A 24,887-nucleotide genomic window follows, 5' to 3' on the forward strand; every position below is an offset into this window, starting at 1 on the left:
TAAATTGACTGGCAAGCAGCCGTTTATTTAATCACCATTAAATAAATTACCCATCCAAGTCCCCGGCTTCAGGTGAGGCCTACAAAACCTCAGGCCCCCATCTAAGTGGATTGGGGGGTGTGCCCCCTTTGGGCCACACCCAGCCAGACAGGCCCCACCATATGAGGGACGGACCTCTGCTTAATAGAGGCCTCAGGCCTCTCTCACGGGATCAGGGGCTGCACACCCTGACAGCTACAGCCCCTGCCCCAGAGCTCTGCCATGGACAAGGGGATTCCTCCCTGGACTGTTCCTGCTTGAGACCATCACAACTCAGCTGCTAGCTAGAAGGGGGGCCCTTAAGCGGCTCCCCACTGGACCCTGAGCCCTCTGAATCAGGCCACCGAAGACATGAGCCTACGAGGCCACGTGCCTGCCAACCTAAACACCCCAGCTACTCTAGCCAGCAGCCAGGCTTCACCACTTAAAGCTGCTGCCTCCTAAGCTGGGCTAAGATGCTCTAAAAATTCCCTCTCCCTACCTGCATCCTAACAGAAACGTTTTACTTCCAAAAGAGGGCCTCGCACTTCCGTCCAGACCATTTCAACTTGTCCTATTCCTAATCCCCAACTACCCCACGATCCATACTAACACAGCCCCCTCTAGCATCACTATATTTTAATACCCCTTAACACCCCTGGGCTAGGCCTAGCACCCTGTCATGTAGGCCCTGCGCCTAATTTCTTACGGCTACGAGCCTCTCTTAAAAATCTTAGTTTGATGGGAAGCAACAATTGCATCATTGCTGATGTCCTTCCTCATTGGCCTCCAGACCAGGAAAGTGCCAAAATGTCTTTTTATAGAGGTGATTATATTAGCTGATGAATGAGTACATTTGCTTACCACCTGGCTACGTACTGGCCACTACTTTTTTGCCCTAGGTTTATATTTGAGTCAGTGTAATTTTCCTGTTTTTGTTTTGGTATATATGGTACTGAACTTTAGGACCTGCTAATAAACAGATTTTTAAATTTTCTTAGTACACACAACCTTAAAAAAACTGAATAAAATGAAACTACAATAAAACATCTGTAATGGTACATATACATTTTTTATTCTTATATCGGTGTCCCTTCGCTAGAAAAAAAAGGTAGCCATTTTATCTTGGCCTAAAATAAGCAGTCTTAAAACTAATTCACTTTCCCATGTATTTTTTTATTGTTTTAAAACTCTTTACATTTAGCATTACAATGTTCTCTTATTTATTTCAAGCTTAAGGTTATATAGGGAAACTCTAATGGCTCATAAACTAATAGGCGGGTCGCATTGACCTTTCAGTATGACTTGATCAATGGTAAATGAGTCTTCCTGGACAGAATTATGTTTTCTCTGAACTGGTATTAAAATGTTTTTGAAAAGCTAAAGGTTTTGCATCGATCACATTACTTATAAACTTTTAATACCATGAAGGCTCTCATTAGCACAGTTTTTTATATACCATTTAGGAATATTGTTTTTCCTTTTTTGCAATATGCTTTATCTTGTATTCAAAGAATGGGAATCCCCTGAGACGATACAATATGCTGCCACTATATGACATTTTGTATAGTGACAATCTTCCAGATCTTCTCAATAGTTGAATCATACTATATTAAATGTATGCATGCATTTTGGAAGATTGATTTTACCTAACATTAGAAAAAATACACGTTTTTTAAATGTAAAGCTGGGAGCCACATGTACTACCTGATCTATATTCTTGCAAGGCTGTATGTTTGACTTCTGATTAATGTACTTAGCTTATACTCTATAGGCTGTACATTATAGCATTAGGAAACCCTGCATCACATTTACCAAAATCAGACCAATTCTCTCTGCTGGGTTGACAGTGAACACTGGGCAGAACACCGTGCTAGACTCCCAGTTTCTTTTTTTCCCTCTGTCACAGCTGACTACACAATGAATCACAACCATTGCATACTTGTGTGTACTCTACTTTGTATCTGTGCTCATACAGGGCCCTAATTGATTACAGGAGGTACAACTCTGTAGTACCATGACTCACTGAGTGTAAGTTTGGCAGAAGCCTGTGTGAAATAAATACAATGACAGCAGATTAATAATGTACATTTTCTACATACGAGAATAGGGATTTTTCAACTCGCATACCGTATCAGCACATTCCTGAACTAACTTTATCTGTGTGCAGACCACCCTAACCCTAGGAAATGTCCAACCATTTAGCTGGGAATAAATGACAGGAGAGAAAGCAAATGGCTGAAAGGAGAGGATCAGGAAAGCATGGGGCGAGGTGGAGGAATGGGCTTGGATGATTTGTTTAGTCAATTGGTCAGGAAATGCAGTTGGGGTCAAGATGCCTGTTGCAGCTTCTAATGCTGGTTGTGTTCAGTTCAGATTTAAAATTAATTTAAAAATACTGAACCATGGACCCTCCAAATGTTGTAGATGTTTGTAAGATGTATACAAGGTTTTCTCAACCAGGGTTCTTAAAGAAGTTGCTAGGGATTCCTTGAGAAATTAGTAAATTGTGCCTTGTAGTTCAGAAACCACTGACGCAAATAAACATTTTGGCAATCTGCAAAGGGTGACGTTGTTCTCACTGTCCACTGTGAGCTGTAGATAATAATATTGTCAAGGGTTCACCCAAAATAAAAAGGCAGAGAAAGGCTGATTTATACAATTCATGTAGTCCTGTTGTGTGACAACCCAAATAAGCATGGCCTTATCTAGCATCGCCCACAAAGGTGAAAAAGTGGGAACTCAACACAAATGGGCCCGAGCTTTATGCTTTCTGTAAAAGAGCTTAGCATGTTTTAGCATGGATTGATGTAATACATAGCCACATAAAGCTGTGGCTTTAGGTGTGGCATCCATATATACTTTATACATGAGGCTCAGAATGTCTTACAAGATGTTACAAGTTTCTTTTTATGTTCCTGCTTTATCTCTGCCAGACAGTACATTTTTGTAATATAGCTGCAAAAACCATCTTGGAAATCCTACATTCTATTTAAATATGCGTTAGTTGTCTGTCAAGCCAAGGAAGCTTTTGCTTTATAACAAAAAGTCAGTTTAATTATAATTCAGATAATATAGGGGAGAGGAGAGCGGATGAAAGCATTTAATTGCACGGCACATTTCAGACATGTATACTTATGCCAAACAGCATCTTTTCCAAAATATGTCATTACTGTGCAATTAGAATTCTAAATTTAAGACTTCCCGAATACAGTTTTGGAATAAATGTAGGATGTATTTTTGTCCTGCCCTGTTATTGTTGCACTGTGATGTTTTGATTCACAGCAGTCCGTTTCAAGGAAACCTGTCACAAACTCGGGTTGTTCCAACTAAGCATATGATGAAACAAAATGCGTGTTTAAAGGTTACCAACATTGAAAACTACATACCAGGAATGATCAGGGGTTCCAAAGGTACAGGCAACTAGCTTTAAAGTTAAGCCTGACACCATACCTTTCTACTCTCTATTGTTTAAGCTTGTGTATGTTTGTATATCCCCTGAAGTATGATTTGTAAGTTCCACAGATACAACAATCTCCCTCCAGTCTTTAATTTAGCTGAAGAGAACCTTAGATTCAACCTTTAGCTCACAAATTGGTGTTGGGATAGAAAGAACCCACCACCAACCCGCACACTGGCCTTACCCGCACACTGGCCTTACCCGCACACTGGCCTTACCCGCACACTGGCCTTACCCGCACACTGGCCTTACCCACACACTGGCCTTACCCACACACTGGCCTTACCCCAATGGGATCCAACTTAGTAGTTGGATCCCATTTGGGAAAAATATTGGTGTTTTCTAGCGCTGTTTTTCTCAAACAGGCTTCTTTGGTTCCTCCAGAAGTTTCTAGGGGTTTTTGAGCCATTAGCAGGTCAGTTTACATGAAACTAGTTATCTTTTTGGCTATGTGTAAAGTTGACGATCCTCTCACTGACCAGTGATGCAAGAGACATTCTTCCTACTGACCACCACAGTAATTTACTGTGAACTGTGGATATAGTAATTATAGTAAGGGTTCTCTGAGGACTTGAAAGTTATTTTATAGAAAGTTATGTTAGAAAGGTTGAGAGAGGCTGCTGTAGTGAGATTACACGTCCAGGGTAGGCAGCCTCTAGTTTTCCCCTCAAAGACCACATGCTGTGCATTACCATCACTCATACTGGATACCGTTGTACTAGCAGTGATATGGCCCCCCCAGTACACAAGCTCTCTTTTTCTTGACCAGCAGAATATGTGTTACCCTAACAAAATGTCTGTTCAGCCCTCAGACACCTAACCCCATTTAATTAGTAAATTCCTCCCAATAACCTGTCTGAGATAAAGGTAATGCTTAGTCCCCGGCTTCTTTTTAACCTCCATTGTCCTAATTCCATTGGCATACTCCATAAACCATGTAAAGCATAAATAAGTCATAAAAATATTATTTGAGGTGTAAACAGTTATATTTTCCTTCAGTAGGAAATGTCTGTATATTGTACGAATGATGTTGTCCATTTGCTCAGACATGGGTAACCCTTTGTTCATATAGAGGTTTCACCTTACAAAAATAAGTGTTTCACTCGGTAATTTCCTTCAAATTAGTAATTTGGCTTACATTAAGCAATATGTGCCATAGCTTTTTTTTTTTATTATAAGTGCGTTTGCACCTACAATTTTTTCTGAGGACCACTTTCAAAGTATCATAGGAACCCACTAAACCTTCCACTCAAGTCCACCATATTACCTTCTGTGATGGTGTGGCAAGAATTTTGCCCTGTTCCTGAATACAGAGCAGAGTTTGCACTCTTGTGTAGGTTGGATATTGCAGGAGACATGCCTATCAGCATTTTCACTTTGTACATTGAAGTATGTAGCTTGTCAATTTGCATTTGGAAACACCAAGCCCTTCCATTACCTATGTTGCTGAAACCCTTCAGCTGGGAAGTTGAAGCTTGTGTGATTGTGAACAAGGGAGAATTTTGCTCAAACATATTTTTTTTTCTTTGAGACTTGTACATCACAGAATATATAGATTTGGGCTTTATTAGCTTATATGTCGTATGAAAGCCTTCAATTGTAATTTTATTTAGTCTCAATGCAAGTATTTACACAGCCTATTCCTGATTGGTATCCGTGCAGTAACAAAAAGCGCTAAAATATATTACTTGTACAGTAACTCCTTCTGGCTGGGTATCTGCCTCCTACACAGTAGATTTCATTGTGGGGGCATGCTGGAATTTCATTAACCATGACATTTATCTTTAAATGAGAACACGCCTGTAATGCATTGCTTAGCAAATGTTTACTTTTAACATGTATTAATGTAATTTGTAGAGCAAATTTATTGTAACTAAGTTGATTAAACACATTTATGACATTCATTTTTAAGATGTTTTTTAGAAAACAGAACAGTTGGCATACAAATTTAATGTCTAGGTTCTGCTATAGTATATCTGATTCCAGTGAGATGTTTTTAATTTTTAATCTGCTAATGTTGAACACCTCAGTTTAGCCTGAGTGTTTCTCATGAGCACTGAAAGGAAAGAGAGAGAGATGATGAGGAAAAATGCTTAATATTATTTAGCTGATGATTACAGTGGCGGTAAAAGCCAGCAGTTAAAATAACTGTAATATTCGTGTGTTGATGCACATTCCTGGGAGACGGCCCCTTCTCTTGCATTTTTCTTGAGTATTTGTGGCTCAGGAATGTGTGTAGGTGTCCTGGTACAAAAAGGTTTATTTTTTTTTAGTGCTGACAGGTAAAACCTCTTAATTTAAACTGCTGATCTACTGAGCATTATAACAAAGATTTCAATTGACATTGGCACTCGAACAAGTTTCTGTGGTTTCCACCACACAAGCTGGTTTTTGATTTTTATATATGCTGGGAAGTGAACTGTTCATTTTACACAGATCATACCGGCTGGTTTTTCAGGCAGACACACAAGTTTTCTTTAGTGTACTAAATTTAGCGATTGTTGATTGCAGAACTACCGGGTTCATTCAGCAAATTATGTATGGATAGGAATGCTTGTACCTAATTAGATTTAATCTGCAGTGGTCTTTAATCATATATAATCTACGCAAAAATGTTCCTTTGACGGGGGCGACTTTTGCACCTTCACTCTACATCCCTGCAAGCATAGCCAAAATGGTATTATAAGCAGTAGTAAAAGTGTCAGCTGCAGTTCAGGAACCAGTAGAAGGAACACCATGTTACTGAAGCGGGCAATATGGACCGGATACAAGCAGAAGTCTGTAAAATTCAGACAGTAGAGATACTAAATTTTTAGATATCAATGTTATCAAGTTCAAGCCAAGGTCAGTAACATGTGGGATGTAGGGGGTCCAATTTGGGAGCAAGGAGCACAGGCATGGTTTCAGGATGAGGTTGGGAACAGCTGGACAGCAGAAGAAAAAGGCAGGAAGCAGAGTCCCAGCAACACAAATTCATGAACAGGTCTTGAAGCAAGCAGGAAAGGCAAACACATGAACATAGAGCAGCAGGTCAGGTCACAGAAAGAAAATTGACAACCACTATACGTACTAGATTGTAAGCTCTTCTGGGCAGGGTCCTCTCTTCCTCCTGTGTCATTGTCTGTATCGGTCTGTCATTTTCAACTCCTATTTAGTGTACAGCTCTTCCTAATATGATGGCGCTATATAAATCCTGTTTAATAATTATATATATAATAATATACAGGATGCTGGTTTACAAGTTTATATAGGCTGCTTTGTGCCAACATTAGTACTTATGCACATACAGCGGTCACTTTGCGTACAGGGCCTTGAGCAATAGCATGCATGCATATGCACCTGCACTTGTTAACAAGGAACATTGAAGCGATCATTGTTATAGGTCAGTGATTACATTTTGATATAAAACAACAAAATCGGCTTTTGCTGCATTATTTAGCTTCAGTCCAGAGAGTTCCCTTGCAGTGCAGTCACCAAACTTCCACCGTAAGGTGACCAGCATCATTCAACCCTTTTTCTCCGAACTATTGTAATAAACCCAGCTCAGCCTGCAGCAAGTAGGTTGAATTATTCTGGCCATCAGACTGAGGACATAATAAAAAGGCAGAGAAATCTCTGGATTAATTTTGAGTCTTTTCACAAAAGCTGGTTTTGTATTGGTTTTTATGGTCTGTTCAATATTATTTTGTTATTTTTGGCAAAATTTCTACTTTGAATTACACTTTTAAACAATTGAAAATGCAGAACACAGTAACTTTAGTTACTCTTTCAGTACTGCAAGACTTAGTATGGAATCTTGTATGCTTTGTTCTCAGCAGTTCACAGTACTTTATTAAGTAAATTATTTTCTGAAGGTATCTTGTTCAGAAAACATAGATCTGGTATCCTGCTGTAGTGCCACTTATGCACATGTAAAGAATAGAGTTCTTTTTCTTTTATACATTTACAAATATACATTGAATTATTTTTAAATATCACGTATGTTTATCTAATTTTATATAAATGTATATTCTTGGCATCGTTAGCCACATAGATTAAAATAATTGACAAATCTGTACTTGGCAGTGTGTCTGCAGAGCTAATATTCTGGGCCCATTCTTAAATCAGATTGATGACAATGAAAAAAAACTTCTTTACTTCAACACTTCTTACAGATTGTCAGTTTCATTGAACATCAGTACTAAGTGCTTTATGGGGGTGATCAGATTAATGATGCACTGCTGTGGAATGGATGTTGGGAAATAATCAAGTTTTCCACCTTGTTGTTGCACATTGCTGTGTATTAAAGGTTTGTTTTGAGTATTTGCACATTGTCATGTTTGATATATTTGTATTTTTCAGACTGTGCATGCACAGAAGCCTCAGTTTTTATCATTGCACTGTCAAGAAGTTGGAGGGAAGAATTATGAAGCGTCTATGTCTCACGTGGACAAATTGGTCAAGTAAGTGAATTTCCTGTGCATGAGTGTGATTTCCATGGAAAACATTTTACAGGTTTTGTTTTTAACTGCATTTTGTGTACGACTAACAGGCTAAGTTAAAACAACACTGCAAGGAGCAAGTTATAGTATTACCTGTACAAAAATAGAGTGGGTTGCCCTCATGATCCTTTTATTTGCCATGTGGCCCTTTTTATAGTAGAACTTCCCATAAGTTCCATGGCAGTGTAGAAGATACTTAGAAGAGGTTAGACACTCTAATTTTTAATGTTTGAGCCTTGGAACAATCCAACCATATAGGAAACTTAAAAGAATATTAGAAGAACTCCACAGGTTGAAATGAGTCTTCTAGATTGGAGAGATTGATAAGACACTTGTCCTTAAAGTTATGGAGTAGCAAACTAAAACTTGGGGAAAAAAGTACAGGGCTACTTAAATGCAGGCAGAAAAAAGAAGACATTTCAATGCTTACTCTAAAAGAGCTAGAGAATTTTTCAGCACCCCATTGTTTCAAGAACTGACATACGGCAAGAAATCATTGTGATATGCTGGGGAGTTATACCGTATTTTTCGGCGTATAAGACGTAATTCTCCGGCCTATAAGACGCACCCAATTTTAAACGAGAAAAACCTAGAAAAAAAAGATTCTGAACAAAATACTAAAAAATCACTCTGTGTCAATGTATCGCCTTCTAATCACTCTGTGTCAATGTATCCCCTTCTAATCACTCTGACACAGAGTGATCAGAAGGGGATACATTGACACAGAGTGATTAGAAGGGGATACATTGACACAATGTATCCCCTTCTGATCACCCTGTGCCAAAAAATCATACTCACCCGATACCGCGATCCCGCGATGCTGTGGGCTTCTTCTTCTCCTCGCTCCCCTCCTGGCTGCAGCGCGTGTCTCCTCCTCCTCTGAGCGAGGAGAAGCCGACACGCATACCCCAGCGATCCCATAAGCAGGCTGGATCAGCCTGCTTACCGGATCGCGAGGGCACGTGTGCCGGCTTCTCCTCGCTCAGAGGAGAAGGCTGATCCAGCCTGCTTATGAGATCGCGGGGGCACGGGTGTCGGCTTCTCCTGGCTCTCCTCCTGGCTGCAGCGCGTGTCTCCTCCTCTGAGAGAGGAGAAGCCGACACGCATACCCCCGCGATCCCATAAGCAGGCTGGATCAGCCTGCTTATGGGATCGCGGGGGTATGCGTGTCGGCTTCTCCTCGCTCAGAGGAGGAGGAGACGCGCTGCAGCCGGGAGGAGAGCGAGGAGAAGCACGCAGCATCGCGGGATCGGATGAGTATGATTTTTTTTTATTATATTTAACATGTATTCGGTGTATAAGACGCACCCACTTTTCCCCCCCAGTTTTGGGGAAGAAAAAGTGCGTCTTATACGCCGAAATATACGGTAGGTCATGGAATAAAGTAAGGCAAAAATGCGTCTCCTGTATGCATGCTGTATCATATTTTTGAATCATGGAAATGGGATTAATTAAACCTCTCCCAGACTGAAAATGACAAATATCATAAGTGATGCAGCAAACTTGGAATGGATCTATTCCAGGATGAAAAACATTTGCTAAATGATTTGAGGAAATTTATTCTAGGTTTGCTGGATCACCCAGGTTTACCCATGATAGTCTATTGTCTCTCCAGTCTTGGAGAGCTTTATTACATCAGGCCTATTTTTGTGTTTGACTCGGGAAATTTGTCCTTGGGCATAAACAGTCAATAGGGTAAGTGGCACCATGGAATAGTTAGGGGGCAGCATATCAAGAATTAGGGATCCTGGTTGTTTGCCAAGGTACGGTCCCTGTAGGGCTTGTAGTTCAAAGTGGAGAGAACGGAAGGTAAAAATAATTTTGAAATGTAGAACAAATGCTTTTGCATGTTCATTTAAGCATGAAATCCCTGCTGATGTTACCACACACTCTCATCAAGGTGGTAAAATGTAGTTTTGGAGCTACACCTCACATCAGTGTACATCCAAAAACAAGTATAGGTGTGCAGATGAATTTATATTAAGAAAGAGGTCTGAGAGCAATGGAATTAGGGGAACAATAAAATACTGTTTAGGGCTTTAGGGAGAATAGAAGGGAACATCACCACAACTTATAGCGATTTAGCCGCTTTATCAGTTTTAAATATATTGAAAAGATGTACACAAATAATGCTAGGGTTAATCTAAATGTTTGATAAAACTGAGAGTGGTGGAGATGTCTCTATCTTCTAATTGCATATAAACCACAATATAACAGGTTGCCTGTTGTGTTGAATGCATTCCACGAATAAATGTCTATTGTGACTACAAGAGTGGGAGAAGGCTTGAAACATTTGTTTAAATTGCTTATACAGGTTGACAATCAAAAATTCAGCAACCTCCGAACCTGAGGTGCGCCCCATTTTTGAAAATTCCAGATTTTTTTTTATACTAACCTCTACACGCAGGCCGCCTTCCTCTCGCCACGCCCGCAGACATGTTCCAGGGAGCAGGCAGCAGAGACGTCTCACCGTGTATTTAGGTCTTGCTTGTTACACTAACAGCTGTTTTTGCAGAATAGCGCCATCAAAACATCATTTGCCAAACAGTGTACTGCAGTCCCTGTATTGAAAATGCGATCTGAAATTCGTGCCGGGAAATCGAAGGAACCGGATTATCGATGGCCGGATTTTCGATGGTCACCCTGTATAGTATTTACCTATTTACAAAGCTGGTAATTCTAGGCGGCTTGTGGCCCTGATTTGAATCCCAGCGAGTGTGCTTAACAATACAAATATGTTCAGTATGTTCCTCTGTCCTAACATATCTAAGATTACATTTGATTTTCTGCAAAATTGTTTTTCAGCACTCATCTGATAACTGTGTGAAATTACCGTGTAATTTGTAAAACAAATACATGTAAGCTGTTCCATTCCAGAGGGCTCAGTAAAAGCTTTGCATTGTTACACGATACAATATTAATTTTGCTATTCCATTAAATGTGTTCCATTTATCAGGTTCTCTATTCCATTCACAGAAATTATGTATGTAGTCAGATGGTTCCATCTAGTGTCAGATTTAGCAATTACATTCATCCCTTACCTTCTACAGTTTATGCTGCTCTTTATCAGTGCATAGGGGAAACTAATGCTTCAGAAATGTTATATTACCTACCTTGTACCATCTTAATCATTCAATCCTAAAAAGGGGGAAACTGATTAGCTGCAATGGAAAAACACAGACTAAGATGGTTCTTCAGTTGAATTCTATACTCAAAATTCCTAATCAAAGACCTATTCATTTTTTTTTAAATTGCTTGTTAAACTTTTACAAATTTTTGTAAAACTGTAGATAAAATATTGCATCTATTTATAAAGTAGAATATGGACACTTTCAAAAAGTCTTAGCTGTATTGTTACCAGAAGTAATAATAACTGACAATGGTACCTATTGCTGTCATATGATGCTTAGTGATGCTTCTCTATTTTACAAATTACTGAAGACTCACCTTAAAAATAGTATTCCCCACCTAATCATACAGTTATGCACTACACCAACAAAGAAAGTAAAGCATATCTAACTTGCACCTTTATTGCAATGATGCACGGAGGTGGCTGTGCCTTAAGGAGACCCTCAGATGTCTATCAGCTTGTTCACCAATTGAACTGAGGTTTATATGGCCCATTAATCTACTTTATAAGTAAACCTTTTCCATAAATAAGGCATTAAACTGAAAAATAAACTGTAATCAAATAAAGTGAACAACAACAAGGAGGGAGTAAAACAACAAGTTGATTGACTCACAACTGTGCTTAGGTGTGAATTTAGATTGAGTCGAAAATTACTGTAAAAGCATAACTTTGCTGTTTTTTTTTTTAACCTAAAACTTCTTAAAATGACTGACAGCTAAGATTTTGCTAAATGAGAGCGGAAAGTCTTTCCTTTGCCAACTACTTGACATCATGCCGATTTCACATACTGTCAGCCAGCTCCAGAATATGCCAATCAGCATATATAAGAAAGCATTGTAGAGGGTTAGAATATTTAACTACAGATTGCTGTTTTAAATTGTTTCCCTGATTGGTTTTTTGGACAATATTGCATGTCTGCAAATGACAGAGCAAGTAAAAAGGAGTATGGGAACAATACAAATATTTTTATTGGTAACAAGTCATAATGTAAATGATTAAATTTGTATTCCCTGTCATAAGCCAACTGATAACTCATTTTCTTTCATTTCTATGGCCTTTGGGATATTCTGTAATGGGACAGTCAGGGCAGCATTCCAAATAATAAAATGTTTACATTAAAAAAACCAAGGAAACAAATATGTGTTTTCTATTCAGCAGAATGGGGTGGTGAACTTTTCAGGTTTTTTGGGTGTGTGCACATTTTAGTTTAAACAATTTGAGACATAAAAATATACCTGTGCACATTAAATTCCTTTGAATAATGCTATACATCTGTGATTTCAGGGATCTACTTTCAAGTGATGCCATGAAAGAATACAACCGTGCTCGAGTATACCTGGATGAGAATTACAAGTCACAGGAAAATTTCACGGTAAGCTTTTTCTTGTTGTGGGTGTCCAATCTCTTTCCCCTCTCTACTGGGACTTCAGTGAATAGTCTGATACTTTATTCTGATACTATTTATTGTATGTACAAAGTGTTAATTGTAATAAATTAAGTTGTTTTTAGAAACTGTTCTGCCATGGGTAGCCACACAGGATCGCTCGATCTCGAAACAAGTGTAAACCTGCCATAAGTTTGTCTTGTGAAGTTCTACTGTTTGTAATAGAATATTTCTAAAGTTTTATCTGCAGCATTTTCCTTTTTTATTTATGGAAACTTGTGGTTATGAAGTGTTTTATTGAACAGGCTTACTAACAGCAAGCAGAGATTAGCATAATTAAAATAATATTCTTATTGTATCTGTTTCATATGTGTGTTTTTTTATTTATAGTATTTTAGATTTAGCATTCTGTATAGTGGTAATACTAAATGACAGAAGTACTTTGATGTACAGCACTGCTTAATATGTTGGCGCTATAAAAAGTACAGTGGGTTCCACCAAGGAGAATGACCCAATCATTCAAAGAGAAACATTCTCAATGTGCCCAGCCTGAAATAATCAGTGGAATAATAGAGAGAAGAGTGAAACAGACAGGCTTTTGCAGGCAGAATTTTAGTGATTTACATTGATCATAACCACTAAAACGAGATCTCTTGTGCTAGAGCTAAACTAACACGGGTTCACTGTTTTAACAAATATAAAATGGTCAGAGCACATTAAATAACTTTCTCTCTCCTCTCTATTATACCACTGGCGCTTTATAAATACAATTTGATAATATTACTTTTGGACCCAGTCATGCAACCAGAAGAAAAAGTCAAAAGCACATTGCACACAGATTCTTGCTCCGGGTTATTAATAATGCAAGAGGACAGCCCAGGAATGTGAACCTTCAAAAACATGTCAGCATTGGCAGCTTCCATAATTTTATCTTGATAGTGTGTTTTAGACCTGTTTTTATGTAAACTGGTTTTAAAAAAGTAATGTTTTTGCCTCTTGGAGTCCTCAATTTGATTTCCAGTGTAGTCTTTAATAATTGCTTTTACCCTCAACCCAAAATCTTGTCTGCCCACTAACAAATTCTCGGTATGAATGTAAGAAAATGTGACCCTGTGAGTTCCAAGTGTGAAACCTGCAGAAATATTATTATTATCCAGTATTTATATAGCGTCAACATATTACACAGTCCCTAGTCATTTCACTAGCTGTCCCTCAAAGGAGCTCACAATCTAATGTCCCTACCATAGTCCTATGTATTTCATACAGTCTGAGGACAATTTGGGGGGAAGCCAATTAATCTATCCACATGTTTTTAAAAGATGAGAGCCAAGATAACAATTGTTTAGTGAGTTAGCAATTCAGACGAGAGAAAGATAAAAATTAATTAGTGGCAGCTACCATACATCTATCAAAATGTGTGTTTGCAGCTAAGAGCTCAGCAAATCATGTGCTAGAGGGAGAGAAATGTTTTATGTGGGGTGCTGGACAGTGGTAAGTGCAATGTGCAGGAAACCAGCTACAGTTCATCAAGTAGAGTGTAGAAAAATGTGGAACTAAACTTTCTATACTCACCCGCCCCCATTCCATTGCAAGACCCTTCCATCTTCTTTGTTCTCTTCCTGGGTATGATTGGTCATCTTAATTGACCAGGTCAGGATGACATAACTCCTGTGCAGTAGCATGGTCATTTATTCATTCCTGGTACCTGCAGGGCAAGGTGGAATTGCTGTGTATCCCTGCTTGCACAGCTTAGCTTTTCCCACTGTTTCTGGAGCGATCAGGCAGGTAGGAGGGAGTATTCCAGAACAGACCTAACCTGTCTCCTTTCTGCAATAATGGCCTTCCTGATCAAGCATGTTTAAAAGTTGAACTTTGCTCCCCCATTTAAGGGAAGCATGTACTTATAATGCCCCAGTTGGCCTCTAGTCCCACCTGCAGGTAGCTCTGTAAAGACATACACTTACCTGTCCCCGCTCTACTAATCATTATTTTGCCTGCTCAGCACAAACCTTACTTTAGATTTCTCCGCGTTGGTCCACCTTGCATCCCATGGCTGTAAAAGATTTAAAAAATTTTTTGAAGCACTCAACAGTCTGCAGAGCGAAAATGTTGGTGAAGTAAAGTTGGGCATGTACATGGTATTACAGAGGGTAGGTGGTGCTTATTAAGCACACATAAAATTGACCTTAGAAATAACTGCTGTCAGGTCTTCCATGTGTACCCCATGACCTAAGATGGACCATGTCTCAAGCAGCACATAGCAAAGGTAAATCCTGAGTTAAAACAGAATGTGAGGCTAATAAATGTTTCACTACATCACCCACTGGCACCCTACTGTTTTTTCTGTATGATATAGAGAGATGAGCAACATTTTCTCCTACTAAATTAGGCTTTAAAAACACAGACTATATTCCTGGCACTCTGTATTTACACAGTCTGTCAGGCTTTTGGCCCTTTAGAAGAAGCACAATCCTGTATTTAGAAGCTAAAAATACCGCTAGTCTAAGTCTTACAAGTAAAATAAACTCTTTCTTTCCAGTAAGGATGGAAAACGTCTATAAATTCAATCTCAGGGGTCATTCTGACTGCACATTCAGGTCTTTGTCCTTAACATGGCTTTTATTACACCCTGGCAGCTTTCCATCAATAATAGCAGTTGTAGTTCTCATGCCCTCGTAATAAAATCCTTGATATTTATGAGTGTTACTAACCTCAAATAGAAAATTCATATTTATCTTGCATTCCTAAAATTTTTAATTTTGCAGTTCTAAATGTGTTTTTTTTAATTATTATTATAGGACTTTCTAAATAAACTGACATACATTCATTATAATGGCCTTACATTGCATCAAAACCAACCACTGAAATCTCATATAAGCTTTATTATGGAATTTCAAACATTTTCAGTCTGTTAATAGTCAGGTTTCTGTATTTTCAATATCTTTTTATATTTTACCGCCATTGTTTCCATAGTAAATATAACCTTTTTGTTTTCACAGCATACAATATTTTAGACCATCACTAGTTTTTATTTTTTTATTTATTTTTTTTTTTTAACGTTTACTTTTTACTTTTATTTTTTCTTTATGCAATGCAGTCTGACCATGCAAGAGTGATATTGTTTGCATCCTTAAAACAAGTGGTATTGCCCTGTAAGCCTCTGATTGAAAGAACTGAAATCCAGTGACTAAAAGAAGCAGGCCAGGCACAGTAAGAATGGAGAGGAAGTGCTAGAACAGCATTTCTCAACTAGGGTTCCTCCGGAGGTTGTTAGGGGTTCCTTGAGTAATAAGTAATTTGTGCCTCTCAGGTCAGTTTAACCAATGATCATTTTTTTCTCTGTAAGGGTTACATTCTTCCCACTAAGCAACAATGTAAAAGAGGGATTCTTCCTACTGATCACCATTCACATATACTGTCCTGTGGATATAGTAATTAGCTGGGTTTCCTGAAAAGCTGAAAGGTATTTTAAGGGTTCCCCTATGTTAAAAAGGTTCAGAAAGTCTGGGTTAGAATATACTGAATAACCGTCAAGCAGGAAATGAGATGGGGTCTACCTGATTTCTTGCAGGTTCTAATGCATGCTTATGAGAAGCTCACAGTGTGCAGTTAAATAGGAGCAATCCATTTCACTACAGAAAAGGAGCATGTGTAACTGTGCAAGATGGATGGTAAGGTGGATTTAAGGTCTGTAAAGGCTGTATAAATTCTAGTTGTAGGCACTTCTATTGCCTGGAAGTTGTAGGACACTTACACAAAATTTCTGATGCAGTAGTTTTTATTAGAGTTTACTTGGGGCTTTAATATATAAGTGATTTCAGGTGGTAGCAAATTTTCCATAGCTTAGAGCAGCCTTTCTCGACCTTTTTAACATGGGGGAACCCTTGAACTTTTAGGTCCCTAGGGGGAACACCTTCTATAATTACTATATCCACAGATCACAGTACATTAGTGTAGTGGTCACTAGATAAAAAAAAAAGTATCCTACAGTGCTGGCCAGTGCAAAGAGTGGTGCTGATATAGATGGCAAAAAAAATGATTGGAGTTGGTTAAACTGACCTCAGAGTCCCAAATTGCTTTTTGCTCAGGGATCCCCTAGCAACCTTTGGAGGAACCCTGGGGTTCCACAAAATTATGTTTGGGAAATGATGCTCCAGAGTAGTGGTCACCAACCAATGGTCCGCGAAAATTTTGGTGGTCCACAGAAAAATTTGGACATTATTTGCAATTTTTATGTTTTATTAATAATAAAACAATAATATTCCAATAAATTATTATATTCTGAATGACAATTTTCGCCTTTATATTGCACTAAATTCACAAACTGTATTAGAGACAAAAAAATACAAGGGTGGCGCAGTGTGACGTCAGTGTAGTCTTAAGTTGTATGAGGGAACCAAACCGTACGTTTCAGTTTTGTTTCCACCATTACAACAGTCACCTCGCTCCGCCAATACCGATTCTCATCCGATTGTTTTATTTTATTTGTTTATTTCTCAGATGCACTTTTAGGTAGGTATGACCTTAACTGTGTATTTTCTTTAACTGTTATATTTAATGGCATCAAATAGCTTGACTTTGATACCTATCATTGGTCTTTTGGTCAGAGCCTCCACAGTTCTTGTCAGGCACCATTAGGAAGATCATTATTTTACAAATGTATTTCTCTTTTTGTAAAAATTCATATTAATGGTCCGCAGGATTTAAAATTTTGAATTTAGTTGTTCATGAGGTCCGAAAGGTTGGCGACTGCTGCTTTAGAATTCGTTGTGAGAGCCATGTTTTTAGGCAGCTTTTTAAAATATAACCAGTTCCTAAAAAAGATTTTAGGACCTGATACACCGTTTTTTCACTACTAAAATACCTAAAGGAAAGAAAATTCTTAGTGAAATACATAGGTAACCATTCCCCATCCTTTTGAAAATACCAGTTTTCTTTTCTGGCATGTTAACAATACCAAACCATTTCACTGGCGTGGGCACTTTATTTAGTGTGATTTTTCCTACAATTTATTTAAAGAGAATGATGAGCTTTCTTTTAATTTTTGCTTACATATACATACAAAATTTCAATGGAAATTATGAATCCCGTTATAAAGAAACAGTGCTATGCAAGTTAATCCCTAATTATGTTTCTTAGCCAAACCTACCATAATAACTTTGTTAAGGTGGATGCTTTTAACAAAATCCAAATACTACTTCACTGTTTCACCCTGTAATTAACCCTGTTTATTTTTATGGGTTTTGTTCCGGTTTTATCCAGCTGCTACAGTCTATAAACTTTTATTGCAACTTAATTATTGACGTACATTTGATTTTTATAGCTGGAAGGGAATTACTAGTGATCACGTTATCATACTCTACACAGGACTTGGCAAAGTGCACTTCATTTTACTAATTACAAGTGCCTGACACGATCCATGCAGAAGCAGATCTACAACTGATGCTTGAGGATTAGTGCTGCAGACATAAACATTCTGAATGGCACTACAATGCACATTTTTATTCCTTATTTCACTGCATAGGTAAAAAAGAAGTACATTCACTTTTTAACCACATTTAGGCAAGCTTTCAAAAACTACCTCTTAAAGCTCACCTACCTTTATGCCTCTTTATCAACAGTGATGGGTCATCTTCCCCTTTTCCTTGTTGTATTCCCTGCTCCCCATCTTATAAATTGTAAGAGCATTTAGGCAGGGTTCCCTTCTACTCATCTCTTTGTAGTCCAAACAAGAGTTGCATGTTTGTAATCAGCAACCCCTATTTATTGTAAAGTGCTACATAAATATGTTATGCAATATAACAAATGTTACATTTGCCACTTTAGATTGATTAAATATAGCTGACTTGATTTATTTATTTTTTAAACTCCAGGACTATATATATTTCACTATCCTTTTCACAAAAAAATGCCCTTTAGAGAGTTAGCCAAATAAAAACTAAAAACCTTTTTAAGGTTCTCAGCAGGTATAGCTTAGTGTGTGGATAGGAACAGAGGTCATTGTAGGGTGCAAGCATTCTGTGTAATAGATTTATTTTACACAGCTATTTAGTGCTGCAGGCACACCTATTGCAAACCTATTGCCCCAAATAGTCTACCCAAAAAACAAGGGGAAAAGAATTATCGAGCAAAGTACTAATGTTCACTGTAAATATTCTGTGTCCTGGAATAGAAATTGATCATGTTACACAGATCACTCAAATCATCTTGAAAGCTCCACTTCATTTTTTGATTTGTCCCTGATCGTTACATTTGAGACTGAAATCAAAAACATTTCTAACTAATATGCCATGTATGGCTATCCCAAATTTTAAAATGCAGTATTGCCATAATGCAATTTACTCAAAAATGCAATGATTAGAACACATACTTGGCACAAACATCTCTGATATGGCGTTTTATTTGCAAAATATTTGTTTTAATTTTAGTGGGATTGTAATGCAGGGGTACTTTTTTAAAATACCCTTCTTTCTCCAAAATAGCTCCGACCCATGGAGGTGGCCTCTACAAATAGTCATACTTAATTGCAATTCCCCTGGTCTGCCCTGTCTTATATTACATTATGCTGCCATCTCTTTTTAAGGTAAATATTGAAGTCATATTTAACCATCCATATGCACTGAAAGATAATTTGGTCCATACGACTGTGCCTCTTTATTTTTTGCCTATTTCATGCACTGTATGTTCTGACATCTTTAGTATTATTTTGTTTTGCAATGTGTTGCTGTTTTGTGGGATCAGTACAAATGGGTAGACTGTGCTCATCCCTCTATATAAATACTCATATATAAACCTAAGGCACCTACTTTTACATAAAAAAGGAAAAAGACATTGACATTGTGCATAAACCTTGGGCACAAAATTCACCCCCATCACTGCCGAGGGTCAAACCATAATCAATAAAAATGTCAATAAAATAAGTTGAATAAATACATTGATGCTGTTCCTGATGCATGTGTGAACTAATCCTTATGTGTTGTCAAGGGGGTCCTTCTTTCTCAAATATGTGGCCTGTGCAACCGACAGCTCTTCTGCTCAGATTCCTATGGCTGCCAGGCCCAAAAGAAAACGTTCCCGACTCCCTTGGAGCTCGCTGCCAACCTGCCTGGTTGAAGTGATCCGGGAGGACTGAGTTGCATTTGCTGTTGTAGAACACTTCTGGAATGGCTCCGTCAGGTCCGGGGTTTATTTGCATGACGCTATTGATATCACAATGTACCCAGCACAGCGTGGGGTGTGCGGGACATTATGGCTGTTGGGGCCAATAATGAAATTCTGGCAGCAAGGGATTTAATGGGTGGAAAGTGAATCTCCTACCACCCAATCAGAAAGCCACCAACAAGCTTCTAAAAAATGGCTTTAATAAAATCTACTTTTGGTTGTCTGGTAGCTGTTGCTAAATAAGTTGATATACCTGCTGGCTGCCATCCCCAGGGTTCTTTTCCTGAAATGTGGGTGTTGGGTAAAACATGGGTGGCTGGTGATAACATATATATTTGCATGGATCAGATTTATTTATCAATATAATCAATATTTATTAATATAATTTATGTAATTTAATAAATACGAGCATATTAAAAAATATGTAAAAGAATAATAAAAAGGGCACTTTAAAGAAACACACCCATTTTTTAAATAATACATTATTAAGAAAAAACGTCAACATCCATAATAGTATTCTCCAAATTGCTTGCCTAACTTTGAAGAATATTGACGGTTTTACTGACATAAAAAATGATTATTAATAAAAATAAAATACTGACACAACATTTTTCCCTTAATAACATGTCACATTTCCCATTCTTCCCATAGGAATTATGTCTATTTTACTAACAGAAAGGTGAAGTTAATTTTTGTGAGACTAATGATATCCCGGTAATATTTTTAGTTGAGTCGTGCTGTGTTAATTGGCCATTAATTGAGGAGGGAAATTGAGAAAGATTTATGTCAGGTGCGCAGCTTGCCGTAGATTTTAATTGACCTCAGAAAATGTCAGCGGCTTCCCAGAACTGAAGGAATTTCGCTGATTCACCCAGGCTTATTAGTGATTAGGTGATTTGCAATATGAAGTACAAGAAGAGTAAAATTATTGAAGAGTTTGTTTGTAACAGCATTTATTTACCACTAGAGGGAGGCAAATGTCAGTTTTTGTTTTTTTATTTTTTTCTAAAGCTGTATAACAGATTTTCAGCCAAGGTTCTATGGGTGACAAGGGCTCCCCATGTTAAAAAGACATGGTATGGAACCTATTTATAGCCATTATTTTGCAGTTATCTTTTTTTTTTTCTTTTCTCTTCTTTTTTTGAATTAAATATATATATATATTTTTAACTGAATTTTTATTGATAATTCTTCCTATACATGAAACAAGTATAAAGTATAAGGTCTAATTTTACATTGTGACATATATACTGAGACAAGTATAATAAAATCTATATTTATAAGAGCATGTATCATATTTTATAATGACGATTTTATTATAAGGTGCACTGAAAAAATCAGATGCTCTTATTCCGATTTTCCAATTGGCCCCTTCCCTTCCCACCACCTCCTTTTTGGGGACCCCATACTCATAGTGGTCTGACCTCACAGGCCTGACCTGACCTAACATGGTAATAAGGCCCAACGATGGTCAAAGTGCCCTTTACTGGTTCATTTCAATGCTGCTTTATTAGCAAATAATAATTGCAGAATTAACTATTTAATGTACAGCGCTGCGTAATATGCAGGCGCTATATAAATCCTGTTTATTATTAATAAAAAAAATTAATAATAATCATGGACTTTCTTTACAGATTATTAATCAGGGCTTCTCATAACTCGGATTTGTGGAATCCAAGGCCTCCTCAGAGAGTTCCTTAAACAATGAGCAGTTTGTGACTCTTAGGTTAAAGTCAAATCAATGATCTTTTTGGATTCCATTAAGGATGGATTCTTTCTACTGGCCTGCAAACTTCTAGATGTCTGGAAGTCACAGGTATATTGTTGGAAACCAACTAATAAAGAAATATGTAGTAAGAGATAGGCTGCTGTTCCAGCCTTCAAAGTAGGAAAACCATTAAATCTATTTTCGTAAGAGGTTCAGTAATAACCACATTCAAATTTTTCTTAGTACAGGTATGTGTTAGGTTTAGCTCCCAGTATTTGAAGCTCTGCTACTGTTGTAATTAGGAAGAGCTTTCACCCTTGGAGCCTCTGTGGAAGTATGACGCACCTTTAGATATTCTATTGCCAGAAAAGAGTCCACTCTGTCATATCTAATGGCATTCCTCAGCATGCTTGGAAAGTATATAAGAAGAATTTGAGATGTTCTGTCCGAAATAGAGATTTAAGGCCATTTCATACTTGCATTTGATCTACTGACTGTTCTCCCCAGCCCCTTTTAGCCGGGTGCACCATTCAGGACTTTTCAGGAACCACCAATCTGCTTTTGGGTAGTTACTAATGAGTTAAGTCACAATACAGAGACTGCCACCCACCCACAATTTATTTCCACCTGGCCTGGAAAATTTTCTGGGTTAAACACTGATTCTACTGCATGCTTCACCATACCCCTATTTGTTCCTATTTATCTGAATGGGAGCAGTTCGGAACTATTTTGTGCATGCATTTTTAGACTGCTGCAGTTGCAGGTGCTTTGAACCATAATATAGTTCTGGAAAGCAGCAAGTCTCCTTTAGCCATGTGGTTGCTTTTTCTCATCAACTCAAAATGGGCTAACTAATCGGTTATCAAATGCCACAGTTGACACAAAAAAAACTTAATAATAAAAAAAATATTTAGAGGAATTGTAAGGTGGTTTTTGACCTTTTAGGTTTTAGGGTTAAAGAAAAAAGAGGTAGAGATTGACCCTCATGTACCATCACAGTGACAATAGAGTTACCGGTCATGTAAAGCAGATAGGTGGGCCACCAGATCATTGCATCCCGTGTAAATGTATGTATGAACTGTGTGCTAACATAAACATTCTGGTTGAATCTTTGCATATTAGACAACTCTCTTCAGCAGCAGTTTTCTCCAGTTAACTATGTTAACTAGACTTTGTATTTGTTAGCACGAAAAACTGAAGTTATTTCCTAACAGCTAAAGATCATAGAGACTGTGGGAATGTTTTGTTTTGCTTTTTCTTAATCCTAGTAATAAATCCTGCCTCATCATAATTGGGACATTTAACGAAAGAGAAAAATAACATAAAATCAGCATGGGGCGTCCGACTAAGTGGCCCTCTGCTGTGTCCACTCTGTCCTTAGAATACAAGGCCATCTTGCAGGAGAGACTTCAAGTTATATTTGCTCTTCCAATATTTTATAGCTGTGTATATTCCACATGAAAATAATTATACAATTATTCCCTGTTTTGTAGTAGGACGTGCACTAGAAAATTGATGCTTGCAACTTTATTGGCTTTCTTGGCTGACATCTCCAGGTTCCGCTATCATTCTTTAACATGAACTTGTAAAGATGTAAATGGTGCACAACACACACACACTGCTTATCCAGAAAGTGATTTAGGACAATTTGTTTATTATGTACTTGTATTTATATAGTGCTGACATATTACGCATAGTCATTACAGTCAGTATCTGTGTCTTAAAGGGGTTAACAATCTAATGTCCCTCCCATAGGCATATGTCTTTAACATAGTCCGATACCACCTTTGAGGGAAAGCCAATTACCTAACTACATGTTTTTGGCATGTAGGAGAAACCTCACACAAACACGGAGTGAAACTCCATGCAGATAGTGTCCTGGCTGAGACTTGAACCTGGGACCTAGCGCTGCAAAGGCAACAGTGCTAACCACTGAACCCAACAGTCTAATAAGGTTAAAGATAGAAGTCAGGTGTAGCAAATAAATCAAGCTGAAATGATGATCTAGGATATAATTTTTAGGTTTCAGTACAGCGTCCCTTTAAAATTCTTTAAGCTGTTGCATTAAATTACTCATCTCTATGTCAGTTCAGAAGATAAAAAATTCCTTTGCTTGCGATACAATTGTTTTTGTCCTGGTAGTATTGCGTCAATGTTTTGTATGCCACATATAGCTCCATAGAAATGCTTGCCCAAAATCTGACATTAATTGCAGGAGACTTAATGAAATACACTTTGAAGAACCACCTAATGCATTGGCCCAAAGGATTTTAATTGGATCATAAATAAGAGTTAGATGACTGGATGCAGTATATATATCGCGATACTGTTTGCTGATTCCAGATAATGACTTTATTGATGTTTGGAAACGATTCTGGAGTGCATTGATGGGACGGCTTTAACCCTTTCTTTGCACAATAGGCCCAGCAAGATGCAGTTAAGTAATAGTTTTTGCAGGAAAGCCCTATTTTTTTTTACTTTTGGTCTCTCCAATTTGGATACTATAATTTCTCTGTATATTTTACTAAACTGCATGAGAAATAATTCATTAGTGTCTGTTTCTTTGAAAGTCATTCAATCATTTTTTTAAAGATTTCCTGAAAATGTAGTAAAAGTTTTCACTCTGCAAAGTAGCAGAGTACTTAGGTGAACATTGAGGTAGGAGAGAGCCTAGGTATGAATGAGTACAACCCTAAAGCTAAATTCCTGCTTTAGATATAGTCCGTTATAGTCCTAGTCTTGAAATATTGTATAGGCTCTACTCCCACACTAAATATATTATAATATATCTGCAAGAAACAGCCCACTGCTTGCATCAAAAATAAAGACTCTTGAGAGGAGTACTGAGGTAAGTGATTTTTTTCCCAAAGCTGTATACAGCACCCCATTGGCCCGTCCACTGCTGTGATCTGCCTGCATTGCATTGAGAAGCACAAAGTTATAACACACTGATTAACCAAAACATTAACTGCCTTTTGCCTCTTGTGTCTACAGTCTAGACTACTTTTTTTTTCTTTGTTCCACTAGTTTCTAGTATGCTTGTGCTTGCTTGTTGTAGATTTTTTCAGCAGTGGACAGGGTCAATATGCATCTGTTCAGTCTACTTGGCAAGCAAAAATGCATTGTGGGGTTTGACACTTTTCTGCTATGGTCAGTTTTTTCAGCAGTTTGTGCTACAGTAGCACTTCTGTTGAATCAGACCAAAAGGACTAAAGCCCTCATTTCCCTTATTTATGTATCACTGAGCCTTGGGTGCACATGACACTGCTGTCAACCACTGGTTAGGCTTCCTAGGATTGCTAGGTGAGTTATTTTAGAGCTATTCTTACCTACTTAGGTAGCCATCACAATTTGGTAACGTTGCTCATTTTCTAGCATTTGCCCATATTTCCTGCTTCCAACACATCACCTTTAATAAGGTCCCTCTCGTCCGTGCTTCTAACCTAGGAATATGAGTGTGTTGGCCCGTATTGACCGTACTGTCCACCAACATCACCTTAGCGGCTGCAATGTGCATGTGAGTCTTACAACACAGCATCCCAGTG

General features: G+C 37.9%; 1 protein-coding gene across 2 annotated transcripts in view; it reads left to right on the forward strand.

Moving 5' to 3' along the window:
• Positions 1–24,887, forward strand: part of INPP5A (inositol polyphosphate-5-phosphatase A) — a 242,864-nt gene that overhangs the window by 78,563 nt on the left and 139,414 nt on the right. For both annotated transcript variants that reach the window (XM_072425211.1, XM_072425212.1), the window contains exons 3-4: positions 7,820–7,920; positions 12,374–12,461. In XM_072425211.1, the coding sequence (XP_072281312.1) occupies positions 7,820–7,920; positions 12,374–12,461 (189 nt within the window). The remainder of the gene's footprint in view (positions 1–7,819; positions 7,921–12,373; positions 12,462–24,887) is intronic.

The sequence above is a fragment of the Pyxicephalus adspersus genome, chromosome 10 (genome assembly GCF_032062135.1).
Source record: "Pyxicephalus adspersus chromosome 10, UCB_Pads_2.0, whole genome shotgun sequence".
NCBI classification, from domain to species: Eukaryota; Metazoa; Chordata; class Amphibia; order Anura; family Pyxicephalidae; genus Pyxicephalus; species Pyxicephalus adspersus.